Below are 14,289 nucleotides of genomic sequence, written 5' to 3'. Positions count from 1 at the left end.
TGACACCCGTGAACGAGAGTAATTACATCATTAGGCATTCAAATGGGCTAATCCAGCATTTTTTCTCTCTGCTAAGGGTCTCTAAGACCATGACCCAATTTTGATATCCAATCCCGATCCAGAGAAAATCTCCTGAGCCAATAGGAGACGTGGCCCCACCCAAACACATGCATATTAATAAGGAGCAGAATAATAACACAGGGGGGAAAACTTCCAAAGTGTGCAGCTTGCTCAGTGTTCTTTGGAGATTACTTTGCCTCTCTCAAACCTTCACCATGGTCGACGCATTCTGTGCAACTTGGAAACTGGTGGACAGTGACAATTTCGATGAGTATATGAAAGCTCTAGGTGAGTTCCAACTCCATCTAGATAAAAAGAAAGTTTGTCTTTATTTAATTTGATTTATTGCTTTTATTGTAGAACAGGTTGTGTAGAGCCCTTCCGATAATTGCATGTAGAACTGATGTCATGCTGTGAAATACGCAAGTGGAGACCAGGTTGGTAACTGTCCTATTACCCCTGTTCTCCGTTAGGTGTGGGCTTTGCCACTCGGCAGGTTGGAAATGTGACCAAACCGACGGTCATCATCAGCCACGAGGGCGACAAGGTGGTGGTCCGCACCCAGAGCACCTTCAAGAACACAGAGATCTCCTTCAAGCTGGGAGAGGAGTTTGACGAGACCACTGCGGACGACAGGAACTGCAAAGTAAGTTAACCTGTGCATGATTCCACAAAGAAAATGCACAATAACTCTCAAGAGACCACCATTGTGTCCCTGAGTGTGCAGTAGACAATTGAAGAATTTCACTCTTTATCTAAAATCTGAACAAAGTTGTGGATTCATTCATGTATAATAATGGATCTGTGTTATGTGTGAGGCCCCACGCAATGACAGACATTTGGCAGCACCTTAATGGATTAATTTTCCGCCTGACTTTTTCTTTGTTCAGACCACAGTGACCCTGGATGGCGACAACTTGGTCCAAGTCCAGAAGTGGGACGGCAAAGAGACCAAGTTTGTCAGAGAAATCAAGGACGGCAAGATGGTCATGGTAATACTGGTTCTAATAAGATTTCTTTACAACTACACCATGTTACTCTAACAATGACCATTGTAAAAGACGATAGACAGTAGAGAGAGAAATCTGCATCCGGGACACTTTCAGTTAGCAGATTGTAAAGATGGAAAGAACGACCGAGGAGGATATAGGATTACTTAGGTTATGACATTGTAGATGTAAAGTGGTCTGTGTCCTATACGGAGGATATTAAATGGCTCCTCTGTGCATTCTGTCCTGACATGCAGATTGATGTGCAGCCATTATTGGAAACGAGCTCACAACCCGTGGTCAGCTCGTCGTCTGCATTACTCTCATTATACTCTTTCCTATGTGCAGAATCTCTACTTCTTTTTATGCTGCAAGAGATGAATGTGCAGCTTTAATTTGGATTTCTGGTCGCTTGGTTGTTGGAGTTGGAGTTTTATTCTTTTTTCCATAATTCTGTACCTCATACAGATTAAATCATTGTTATAGATTTATAGTTTTTAGCTGTAGAAAGTGTTTTTTATAACTGATAAATGGTGGAAGTGTTGGCATAGCTGTGTGGTTTTACAGGCTGCAGTCTCATCTGTGCTCTGTCCTCTGTCCTCTGCAGAATTTGACCTTTGACGACATCCATGCAGTGCGCACCTACGAGAAGGCATGAGTGGTCTGACAGCCTCCCAAACTGGCCAACAAGTGTTGATTTTATAATTATTGACTGTCTGCTCTCGTTTGCACTTCATCCTCCTCGACATGTTCAGCCTACAAGCAGCACATGTTTTGTAAGATTTTTTTTTTTAAATATGAAATACATTTCTGTCATGATGGATGGATCGTCTTTGTAAACCTGTTTGAACATGAAATAAAAAACGAAATAAAATTTTGTCCCTTTCCTGACATTGAGTTATTATTCTGATAAGAAAAACAAGATTCAACCTGCTGATGTGAAACAATAATAAAACCCTGACCTCTGATGTCTATATTATTTCTCTGGGAAGCAATAAACTAAAATCAAATATAATTTCTCTAGTGGCACAAAGGCGTTTCCCTATCTCAGGCTGAAATACACACATTCTGCCTGAGTCGGTTCACTAAAATCCAAAATCAAATCCTTTCATACCAAAGCTTTGACACCTGCTGAGATAATGAGGCCGTCATTAACAGTTTGGCTGTGATTGCCTCCTGATTAGGGCTTAATCAGATTTTTAGGCTTCCAATTATTTGCCTGTTGTCTCTGTTAAACACATAATTTGTTTCTTTAGGCGATGGGCCTGTTAGACAATGTGGTGAATGTTACACGATGATCTATACTGTATATGTGTCCTTACAAAGGAAGTGACTCAGCATATCTTCAACCTAACTGATATCCCTATAAAAGGCAAAACAGGGTGTCAACCAAATCTGAATAGTAATGTTCTATTTATTTTGAAAGTGGAAACAAAGACTGAACTAAATTAAGATATTTCACAAATGTGCCTAAAATGTGACTAATCATCTGTACTTTTCAGGCAGACTGAGTTTGAACATTTGACCTCCACCATGACGATGTTTTTAGGAAGTGCAGTCATTGTGGATGGTCCCAACTTCTTCGTGCTAGAATTGTGTTTAGGTTGATGTCAGAGGTTTGGGATATGCACAGGTAAGACGTGCTGGTAGGTATGATATTGAAAAACTGATATTTGCTTATCACAGATTCAGTGGTGCATTCAGTGGTAAGAAAAGGAATAGGAGTTCTGCATTAAACGCATCTTAAACGTGGACCAATCCTGATTTAAGGTGGAATGTTCAGGCCCTGAACTACTGACCTTACCCTCCAAACATAGCGGTGTGCATTTCTGACATTTGTCTCATGTTTTGCCCCAGAAGCATTGCGAGACATCTTTCGGAAACCTGAGACATGCAACAATGATTTTTATGTTGGGAGGACAAATTAGTTTTTTCCCCCCTTATGATTTAAAATAGTTCGTATTTGTCGACCATTGTGATTTAGCTCACATTCAGGTCACATCTGATGACCATGAAATCCAAGAAATTCCAAGAGTGACTCGGCAACTTCTCTGCACAGTGTTGTAATACTATTATCCCGGATTACACGCACAAAAATTGACAAAAGTGTCAAATGAAGAGGAGAAGCCGTTCCTATTATGATCAACAATGCAATCGGCACAGGCTCCGCCCCCTGCACGCCACATCCTATGGCGTCACGTGACTGGTCGGCCGACTTACTTCCTGTTTACTTTCAGCTCAGAGTAGCCCGCAGTGATCAGCTGTGTTAACATTTTGTTGTGTTCTGTCTCATGATGTGGCTGTCCTGGCTTCTGCTGCTCCTCTGCGGCGCAGCTCCACTGGCGGCGGCGCCGGCAGGGAGCGTTCACCTGGCGGACACAGGTAAGAGGAAAGCCCGCTCGGCATTAACGTGTCTACATCAAGTTGACAACTTGTTTGTTTTGTTTTTTAACTTAATTTGTTGTCTTCTGTGGATGTATTCAAAGCCGAGTATACCAGAATACGTCTGACATAGGAACAAGACGGGTTACTTAAAAGGAAAATGTTGTTGATAATATTAAAGTATTTAAACTGGCAGATTTTTAATCGCAGTGTGGCTCAACAAAGCTCTGACAAATTGTCTGAATTGGTCTCAGAAACAAAACTCTTCCACAGATCCTGTCGGTCCTCTCTACAGTAAACAGATTCTATGTTATTTTTATTGTTGTTAGGGAGCCCAACCCATTCAGATTGACGCGAGTCAGTTGGAAAATACATCCTGTGCTGATATGCAAAGTGTATTTCTTTCATATCATTCTTAATTAAACCTCTTTGTTTTTGTGAGCTTATTTTGCCAAACTCCACCATTTTGAAGACATCCTCCTGGACTCTGGCAACTTGTCAATTGGCTTTTGTCCGTTAGGTGCATTAAGTAGTTCTTGCATTTCTCTAGGCAGGTTTTGGCACATCACAGACCTCCACCTGGACCCCACCTACCACCTGGTTCCAGACCCCACCAAGGTGTGTTTCTCCTCCAAAGGAGTCCCCGCAGCCCAAGCAGGCCTGTACGGGGACTTCCTGTGTGACTCGCCCTACCGCCTCATCCAGTCAGCCTTCACACACATGGCACAGCTCATCCAGCCGCAGGACTTCGTCATATGGACTGGGTATGTACAGTGATTAGGGAAGTAAGATTATAGTCTCAAAGGTTTTAGGGATATGGAATGAGATTTGTGCAGCTGTATGGAGAAGTGTTGCTTCCTCTTGTCTTGTCTTGTCTTATCTTATCTTGGTTCCTCCTGTGGGATTCAACTTCAGTCTTTCAATTCAGAACAAACAATGAAAATTTGAAAATAAAATTGATTGATTAAATTCATTCAAATGGCAGGAGACTCTCTCTGAAACGTAGGAAGAGAGAAATACGACTACAAATAAGGTCTCTAGTGTGTAGGCTGTCATTTAAAAACACTTCTCTACACTAGGATGTGGAGGTGGTGTGTAAGGGAATGAGGTCAGACCAGTTCATTAAATGAACGTGGCAGCATCAAACACGAGTGGGTTAAGTATACTGTGTGATCGTAAACAACACACCTTTGCTAGATGATTAGCTGTTACACACTTTGAGTCACTGTATGGAAAATGACCGTACACACAGCAGCAACTCTACTCACTGATTGAGTCATGAAACAACTTACTTGTGCACAAAGCATTGTGGGATACTGGAGGCTCCTAAGTATATATTTCTTCTCAGCTTAATATGACACATTTCGTTTACAAATGCAGACTGTTTAGGATCTTGTACCTGAACCGATTCACAGCTTGGATTGGTGTCATTTGTGTAAATGTAAATGTATTCAAACTCTCCAAATGAAGTCCTTAAAGCCCGACTCCAGCGTTGAAACACTAGACCTTGTGAGGAGCAAACGTGCACCTTCTGCGGAATGTAGAATCAAATGTATAATACGCAGTGATAATGGCATCAATAAGCTACGATAATGACTGAGCTCAGCTGGAAGCGGCCATCACAGCAGTGGTACCTTCAGACAAGCACTGTATTAATCTGCAGCTAATCAGCTAAACCAGGATTTCATAAGCAAACAGGCTTAAGAGAATGCCTGAGCTCTGCACCTAAATTACAACTTGAAAGAACTCCACATGCTAGAAGATTACGGTTTTGTTATTATATGTACCTTAATTTTGTGCATTCACCTAAAAAGAGAGGACATAAATTCCACACAGCTCCATGCAGCTCTGCTACATTGTAAAATGTCGATCTGTTTCGATGTACACGGGGATGTATAATAAAATGAAAAAATAAAATGGAACTGTTTGGTGTTCACTGGTCTGGCATAGCTCACAGTGACTCTACAATATTCCACCCACTATCAGCCTTTGAGTGTTAAGAAGGGGAGGATGGTGGTGCTTGGTTATCAAAACATCTATATGAAATTCCAAAACCTACACATGGAAATACAAATGGAACGACTCATGTCCACCGTCTTCCTCTTTGGCTCGTGTGGGTCTCATTTGTTTCTTTTCCTTTGTCTCCTTCGTCTCTCAGTGACAGTCCTCCACATGTCCCCGTAGACGAGCTGTCCACAGATACAGTGATCCAAGTGATCAGCAACATGACCCAGACCATCAGACACTTCTTTCCCAATTTGACAGTCTATCCAGCCCTGGGTAACCACGACTACTGGCCACAGGTACTATCTGATCTCAAGAGACACTCCTGAGAGAGTAAAGAATAGTTTATTTATAATAATAGAATAATAATAATAATAGAACAATAATTTAATAATAATTTAAATTATAATAATTTCAAAAAATAATAATTTCAAAAATAATTTCAAAAATAATTTAACCAAGATTTCACTTGGTTAAAGTGAAATCAAAGTAGTTGCCTGTGTTGTTAATGTTTTTTTAGGGTTAGGGTTAACCCAGTGAATGCTTTTCTTGCATTTCTTATATATTAAAATCGTTTCCAGGTTATTTTTGATGATTACGTTTTGCTCTTTGTGTGATTTGGGGGGCGACCTGCTCACCCCGCCCATCATCATAAAGAAAGCGTAGTCCCAGGAGGCGGTCCTTACAGTAGACGTCAGTTAATAACCTTGTCAGTTTTCATTGACAAAAGGCTGTTGATGTGACCTAAATGGCTAGATTTATTTATGTGGCAGGTGGTTGACAGACAGACAGACAGACAGACAGACAGACAGACAGACACCAAGGATTTTCTGAAAAGCAAATGTATAAAATGTATGAGAACTGTCCTCTCATGCAAATTGAAAGTGCAGGAGGATTTTATAATTTGGAATTGCTGAGTTTAGTTCCCATCTTTGTTTGTAGGACCAGATGCCGACCTCCACCAACGCCATCTACCAGGCTGCTGTCAAGCAGTGGGAGCCCTGGCTGCAGCCTGAGGCCCTGCTCACACTCTCACAAGGTAACGTGGTGCCAGATCGCAGTTTCAGCCCTAAAGGTGAAACATATTTACATCGAAACTGCAATTCAATGCAAGAATTCTAAATCCCAACTCATAAGCTATATTATTAATAAGGTACTTTATGGGCTGAATGTTTTAGGTGACTGGGCTTGGCTTGACCCTTGGCTAAACTGACAACCGTATCAGAATGGTGACAGTGCTATTGTGAAACCATCTATCTGCCGTTTATCTGCAACTTCTGTAAACTGTTAAAGTCCCAACATTGACAAATGAGGGAGGAAGGAAGCCTCATTCACTTACTAGACTTCCATAAACTGTCTTTTGTCAGTCATCGACAGGGATTGTGTTGCAGCTCCTCGAGTAATGGGAACTACAACACCATACAGCAGACTACATATACTGTAGTACCTAAAGATGGAGGACAAATCACTTTACAAACAAAATATTCTATTCCAAAGTTCTGCACAATATCAGAAGAAAGCTACCTTTGGATGAAATTGCTTTATAACCTGCCAAAACTTTGTTGTGTTGTATGGCGTCAGCATCAGCTTGATCTCCAGCTGTGTTTCGTATCTGCAGGTGGTTTCTACTCGCAGTTGGCACGACCCGGTTTACGTGTGGTCAGTCTCAACACAATCCTCTACTACTCTCCTGATAAAGTCACCGTCAACGTGACTGATCCCGCTGGACAGTTTGAGTGGCTGCGGGAAACTCTGGAGAAAGCCGCTCAAAATCAGGAGAAGGTGCAAAATCTTTGAAAACCTTGAAAACCCTAAATCCCCAATGTGTGTGTGTGTTTCTTATCATTGCTAGTATGAACCTTTGCCGCCTTCATCTAGGTGTTCATCATAGCCCACGTGCCGGTGGGCTACCTGCCCTTTGTCAAAGGCATCACTGCTATGAGAGAGAGCGACAATGAGAAACTGGTGGCCATCTTCAGGAAGTACAGCCATGTCATTGCGGGACATTTCTATGGCCACACCCATCGAGACAGCATCATGGTGCTGTGCGACCAGACAGGTAAAGAAAATGCAGCTTTATTTGAGCTCTACTTTGCTCTTGCAGCACAGACATTGTACTCCTTGCTTTGTTCTGTAGGTGAACCAGTGAATTCTCTTTTTGTGTCACCGGCCATCACACCCATCAAACATGTTGACGAGCCGTACTCTAACAACCCAGCGTTCCGGATGTACGTGTACTACAACAAGGACTACAGTCTGTTGGTAAGAAGCTCTGAACTTCTGTACTTTGAATGTTGATCATGTGGTTAAAACTTGATTAAGCCTGTTTGTGATTTTACTTGATCAGGTTACTTAACACCCTAGAAATGTGAAAAGATAGATTTGGATAGATGTCGTTACCATTAAACCTACTCCAACTCAACCTCCACTGATCAAAGATGGAAGAAAGAAGTGCCTTTTGATGATTAATCGCGGTGTCAATCAGGACACAATAACTGTTTGTGGCATTCCAAAAGACTTAAAGTCGCTCTCTTTTTCATGCCGTCCCTCCCCCTCTCCCTGCTCCGCTGCTTTTCTCTGTGGTTGAAGGATATCTGGCAGTACTATCTGAACCTGACGGAAGCCAACGAGAAACAAAGATCAGACTGGAAGCTTGAATACATCATGACTGAGGCTTTTGGACTGACTGACCTGCAGCCGCAACGCCTTTTCCAGCTGGGCCAGAGCTTCAGCGAGCCGCGAAGCAAAACCTTCCACAAGTACTTCACTCACTTCATGGCGGGATACGACAGCAGCATCGTGTGTGAAGGAGACTGTAAGGTGGCGCAGGTGTGCGCTGTGCTTTGCCTGGACCAAAAGTCATATTCCAAATGTGTCGCACAGGGACACTTATGAGTGTGTATCAAATATCAAGTTCTTCAGGGATTCATGTGGGGATTTCTGTGCATTGTTGGTTTCTTTTCTGTTATATTATATTTTTTTTAAATGATCACATTGTCACTTGAAATGCTGGACCACATTATTTGGAAATACTTATTCCTTTATTGATTTACAATGTTTTTATTCAGGTTCTCCATCAGTCAAGTGACCCTGAAGAGGCCAACTTGCATTGAAGTTGTTGTTGTGGTTATGAATGTTTTTCCAAAATGTAATCCAGGCTACAAACTGCACAACATGACTCAGCACAGACAGTAGATAGAGAGAATATGACTGTAGATAAGATAAGGAATGGATATTATGATGAGACTGAGTTTCACAGTGACATGACTCAGCTGCAGGCTTCTGAAGGGAAATCAATGAGCCACAACTACAAATCCTCCTCATTAATGTTTCTGTTCAGGTTGAAATCATCACAGATTACTTGAAATTAATATTTGCACTTTTTGTAGATTCATTATATCTTTTGGGATTGTTCTGCTTGATAAAGTTGTGTTTTCTGTTACCAAAGAAATTGAGCAGTTATGACCTAAAATACCTTTTTTTTTTCTTTTTTTTATATTGGAACAACATACACACGCATTTTGCTGCTGCTGTCTGTTTTTCTAGAAATAAAAATGTTGATTCTCTAAGATGCTTTGTTTTGTTTTAGCGACTCATTTCCAAATTCTCCTTTGGATCTTCCGGAAACATGCTAAGAATGAGTTTGATGTCTTTGTTAAGATGATATGTGTGTTTTATGTGACTGTGTAGCTTTTCATTGTGTTCAGAACATAGGTGGGCGGAGCCTTATTTGCATATGTGTACATTCTGGAATTCTCAATGAGGAAGAAAATGTGCCTACATCCTTTCAATCTATTCATTAGATAATATAACTCTCTCTCTCTCTCTCTCTCTCTCTTACTGCATCTGTCATTGAAACTGCACAATCACATCACATGACACAGAGATAAAATGCTAAAAGCTTTGGACGTTTGTGTGAGAATGTTATAAGAACAGCTTGACTTTGTGATTTAGAGGATCCAAATAGACACGTAGGTGCAAGAGCTGTAAGAGTTGTGGACCTGAAAGCAGCAGTAATAACTTTTTTCCCGGCCAGTTTGTCTCTACAGGGGAGACAAACTAAACAGTGCCTAACCTCATCTGACCCTCTCACTTCAATATCCCCCCCACACACACAGCTCATTCTTCTCCAAACCTTCCAGGAACCTTTCTTTCTGGTTTCTCAGCCACCGCTCAAAGCATTTGCCCCTCTACCCTCCCCAATCTTTTGTCCTTTTACTCTGCCAACCCTTACTTTTCCCAACAGTTGCTTGTCGCTCTCTTAAAGCTCCACTTGCAGCTTTTTGAATGCAAAATGTAGAATTCAATGTATCCACAGCATTCTAAACCCAAATCAACAGTTATCTCTTGAGAAGCCACAGAAAGCTTATTTCCATTGATACCACTGAGTTTAAATTTAATGTACATTTACAGTGCCTGAAAAGACTTGAATACCTTACTGGTAATGATTCTGTATATACAGTAGCAGTTCACATTAAAGCCTTTTAGAGGAGAAGAGAGAGAGTCCACAAAAAGAGGCCTGGGCCCGAGTGTATGTGTACTTTGTGTGTGTTTTGAGAAATCTCTCCCCTCGACTGCCCCCTGCACCATTAGCATTCCGGACCGATCCTGCCCTCATCGCCTGACAGAGTGTAACCGTGGAGACAGGAGCTGGTGGTGAGCATGGTGATGGAAGAGGACGCCATTGCCACGGTAACTTCAGTAAAGCTCCCAGTAGGTTGAATTAGATCACTGTTAACAAACATTAACAGGCCTGGACATGGCAGCTTCTTCTTCTTCTTCATGCTTAAGGTTGTATGTATCTCTTCCTGAACCGTTATCATGTGTTTAACAGGATGGAGATCATGTCAGCTTTATTATAAACTGTTTGGCTGCTGGCTGGTTTCCTTTTATACAGGCTGACCCACATGTTTAGGTTCTCATACGTTTCTGCTTTTGTTCCAGTTGGCTGACTGGCTGTCTGACTGCTGGTGCCCCACAACCATTTAATCTGAGGATTACTGTCAGGACAGTATAACCATCCAACTGCCCTCTCCTGGGGAGCTGGAATCTGTGTGTGTGTGTGTGTGTGTGTGTGTGTGTGTGTGTGTGTGTGTGTGTGTGTGTGTCTTAAATGCAGCATACACTTATCCCTAAAGTTTGCAGCTCTTCTAATCCCTTTCTAGTATACTGAGGTTTTGAACACTTCCTTTGTTTCAGGAATTCATCGTCTCCTAGTTTGTGTTAAAAAATAGAAAATACACAAAAAGTCACTGGACATGTTCTCAATTGATGATCCTACCATCCTACATCATTACATCAAGTAACAAATTACTGATGCAAGCATGTGTTGTGTTTGTATTATTGATTACATCTATAAATCATGTATCTATGAGGTGATTCTAGGTGTCTTAATGACCTAAACACCCTTATATATACACTTGACATACACACACACACACACACACACACACACACACACACACACACGCACAGACATCAACGTCACCTTGTAGCTTTCAGCCATTTCTCCACTTGTCTGCCTGATTCCGACTATAAGTTTTTTTCATATTTGCATTAAAACATACACGGATAAACACAAATGACCATAATGACATTGACTGCTTTCATCATCCTAAACAGCTTCTGGAATGTGTGTAACAGCAAGACCTCACTGTATTCTGACCATGTGATGAGGTAAATCCAAAGCGGCTGGTAGCCTTTATCCCAAATTTCAAACAATAAGTCTGGACCTTGCCAGCATTCTGCTCCTGGGTGAAAAAAGGCTAAACATAATGCCCCATTCATAGTGTTACGCTCCCATGTGATAGTCTCTCACACCCAAGTCTCACACACTACACTTCATAATGGAGAGAGAGAGAGAGAGAGAGAGAGAGAGAGAGACAGAGAGAGAGAGATGGGGGGTCTTTTTAGTCTCATGCTTCAGTAGTAATTTGTCAGTGGGCATGAATGGGGTCCTTCATCAACGATGGAGACGGCAACAAGCAATCTGAGGGTGGGAGCTGTGTGTGTGTGTGTGTGTGTGTGTGTGTGTGTGTGTGTGTGTGTGTGTGTGTGTGTGTGTGTGTGTACTAGTGGGGGTCCAGTTTCAGATTTGCGTTTGCTCTAAGCCTCTAGTAGCCCAGATCTCCTTTGTATGGAGCCACCATAGGCAGTTCGCCATCAGCCAATCAGATCCCTCGCAGAACATTACTTCAGTGTGTGACAGTGGACGTGCCAAGTTGGACAAATATCCACCAACAAAATGCTCGTTTGAAAAAAGGAAACCGACATACAAAGAGGAAAAGTGCATTTTTGTACAACAAAGGTTCTTTTAGGAACTTTTGAGCATTCATGCCAGTTCCTCAAATGTTGCACTAAAAGCTTCTATTTAACTGAAAGAGTACGTTGGTATCTGGGATGTATCTACATTTTCTCAGGAGTTGGTCCGGATGCACTTCCACTACAGTTGGTAACCAGCCAGCTATTGACCTTCTGCTTACATGGTTGAGTCTCCCAATTAATTTCACCCCAAATTGAGAATTGTACATTTCCCACTGGAGTAAAGCCTTTGTATACCAACACAAAGCTCTGATTATTGTGCTAGTGAAGAGTTTGTGAATTGGCACAAAAGACTACACTCATTGGGCAAAAAATGGAATTGAAATTGTGTTTGTGAACAACTTTGTGATGATGGATGGAATTATAGGATTCTGCTGCGCTTCTAATATACGAGATGTATGTAGATATGAGTGGATGAGGAAGTGCTTGTTGATGTGACCTACTGTGACTATAATGCTCACATCAATCAATGCTTTGTGCTGATTGAAGATTGGAAAGAAACCAAAACTATTTATTGCCTTAAACAAATACAAATGTTGATCTGCTAACTGTCACAATGTCTGAAAACTCCTTTAAACGTAGATTTTAATTCCAAGTCCAGCAAAAGTCATTCCCTGAAATCGCTCTTCATCCTTTCATCATTCTTCTTCTCCTGACAGACCTGGCCCGTTACAAAGCCAACAATAATTCTCTAATGAGATCTTAAACTGTTGCTCAATCTGTTTCTTCCCCCACCGGCCCGCCCCTCCTTCCCCTCATCCATCCCTCCGGGTTTGCATGCAGGATCTTCATCCCTCGCTCCTTCCAGCCCCCCCTGATACCCCCCTCCCGGGCCCTTCCTCTTCTGTGTGCAGGGTCAGTGGGTTTGCCATCAGAGAGGTTTGTACAGGGAGGGGAGGGGGGGGGGGGGGGGGGGGGGGTAGAGGGGCGTGGCATGTCGGCCAGTGTCTTTGATCGCTATGGGGGTTGCAGCCCCCTTTTATTCCACCTGATCAGCATTGTGCTGACCTTATGGTCCGACCCCCAGTGGAGAAAAAACCTGCACATTGGGGCTCAGAGAAGGTGCAGCGCTTCCCCCTCTTCCATTTCTTTGTCCCCTTTGTCATTTAATCCTTACTGTAAAATCAATACTGACTGGACAGGAAGATGAAACCATGCATCAGTATTGAATATAGTTATTTCACTCAACATTGAAATTTAATTAATGAAAAGTCTTCACTTAATGTTTACTAGAAATATCATTTAAGTCCAAAAGAAGGACAATTACAAATTATCATGAAAAACTGAAATACAAGCAAAAAAATAAATTGTTGTTAAAATGTTATGGCGTTTGTCCATATCTTTACATTAAATTACATTAATTACATGACGCATATGCTGCTTTCATATGGCTTGTACGTGATCAGGATTCAAACTTTATACAAGTTACACTCTGGGAGGAACGCGAACCCTCATGACGTCACATTCGCATTCACTAGAAATTTGAGGTCTGAGCTATTAATTGCATCAATGCTACCACCAGCTGGTCGTCTGGTGGTATTGCATGATTCTGTGGCGAGCATTGTTGTGCTATACTATCAGTTACACGTGACGGCTCAAGACTAAAGGTGACACACATGAGCCAAATAAAGCTGCAGGGATCTAAATGTTTATGTTCAATGTATATTTTTTCCAACCTTTATGACGCGACTCAAGTGTAAATATTATATATGAAATATCCATCATCACAGTCATGTTTGCCATACTCTCCTTTGCTACAATATCAATTCTGAATTTTACTGCTTGTTTGATTTTGTTCTTTCTACATGTTTCCATAAGCAATTCTGAACTATTATTCTGTTATCTGAATTATACTATACTATATTGCATGTTTGGATTGGAACACACTCACGAACATGATTAGTATTAAACAACTGGGATTCAGCTATATGCTGAGGTTAACATTAAGAGGTAACCGTTTTAGTCAGTGTGTGTGTGTGTGTGTGTGTGTGTGTGTGTGTGTGTGTGTGTGTGTGTGTGTGTGTCAGAGCCCGTCCTGACCTCACTGGGGCCCTGAGTCATGCGTCTGCTAAGGGGCACCTCCCACCTGACCCGTGAGAGATGTAAACCATTTGCCATTGCCACACCGTCACACCTGACACCCAAGTGCTCTCACCACAATCCCCATCTGGTTAAATTGAATCAGCCCTAAGGGCCACTTGTCCATATGCTGCTTTAAATCATCAGTCATTCATTGTCAGGGCATGTGCAACAATAACAATTAGCACACAATACTCCCGTAACACAATTCTATTATTATCATACATGGGGATTCTGATAAAGACATACTTTATAAGAGCTATAAGAGAAGTAACATACTGTGCATATGAATAAGCAGGGAAGAAAGAATGAATGAATGGGATCTGAGATACATTAAAGTCGACTCTCCTGCACACCAGTCCTCATTTCACAATCAGCCATTTGACCCTCAGAGACTCTGTACCAAATCAAAGAACCACTCAAGAAAATGACAGCTGTGCCTCTGGGAAACCTG

At 41.8% G+C, this 14,289-nt stretch overlaps 2 protein-coding genes across 2 annotated transcripts; both read left to right on the top strand.

The window, feature by feature from the left end:
* Positions 1-275: 275 nt before the first annotated feature.
* On the top strand, positions 276-1,707 carry LOC143004124 (fatty acid-binding protein, brain). The gene is made up of 4 exons (XM_076155019.1): positions 276-348; positions 534-706; positions 951-1,052; positions 1,657-1,707. The coding sequence occupies exons 1-4, from the start codon at positions 276-278 to the stop codon at positions 1,705-1,707; spliced, it is 399 nt and encodes a 132-aa protein (XP_076011134.1).
* A 1,569-nt stretch (positions 1,708-3,276) lies between these two features.
* smpdl3a (sphingomyelin phosphodiesterase acid like 3A) lies at positions 3,277-9,339 on the top strand. The gene is made up of 8 exons (XM_076155135.1): positions 3,277-3,431; positions 3,982-4,195; positions 5,590-5,734; positions 6,378-6,474; positions 7,054-7,217; positions 7,314-7,494; positions 7,573-7,697; positions 8,025-9,339. Exons 1-8 carry the CDS (start codon positions 3,341-3,343, stop codon positions 8,328-8,330), a joined length of 1,323 nt encoding a protein of 440 aa, XP_076011250.1. The 5' UTR covers positions 3,277-3,340; the 3' UTR covers positions 8,331-9,339.
* Positions 9,340-14,289: the final 4,950 nt, after the last annotated feature.

This window comes from Genypterus blacodes, unplaced genomic scaffold (genome assembly GCF_046128005.1).
Source record: "Genypterus blacodes isolate CSIRO-AG114 ecotype Tasmania unplaced genomic scaffold, CSIRO-AGI_Gbla_v1 ptg000064l_1, whole genome shotgun sequence".
NCBI classification, from domain to species: domain Eukaryota; kingdom Metazoa; phylum Chordata; class Actinopteri; order Ophidiiformes; family Ophidiidae; genus Genypterus; species Genypterus blacodes.
The sequence above is the reverse complement of the archived record's forward strand: the minus strand, read 5'-3'. Positions and strand labels throughout refer to the sequence as shown.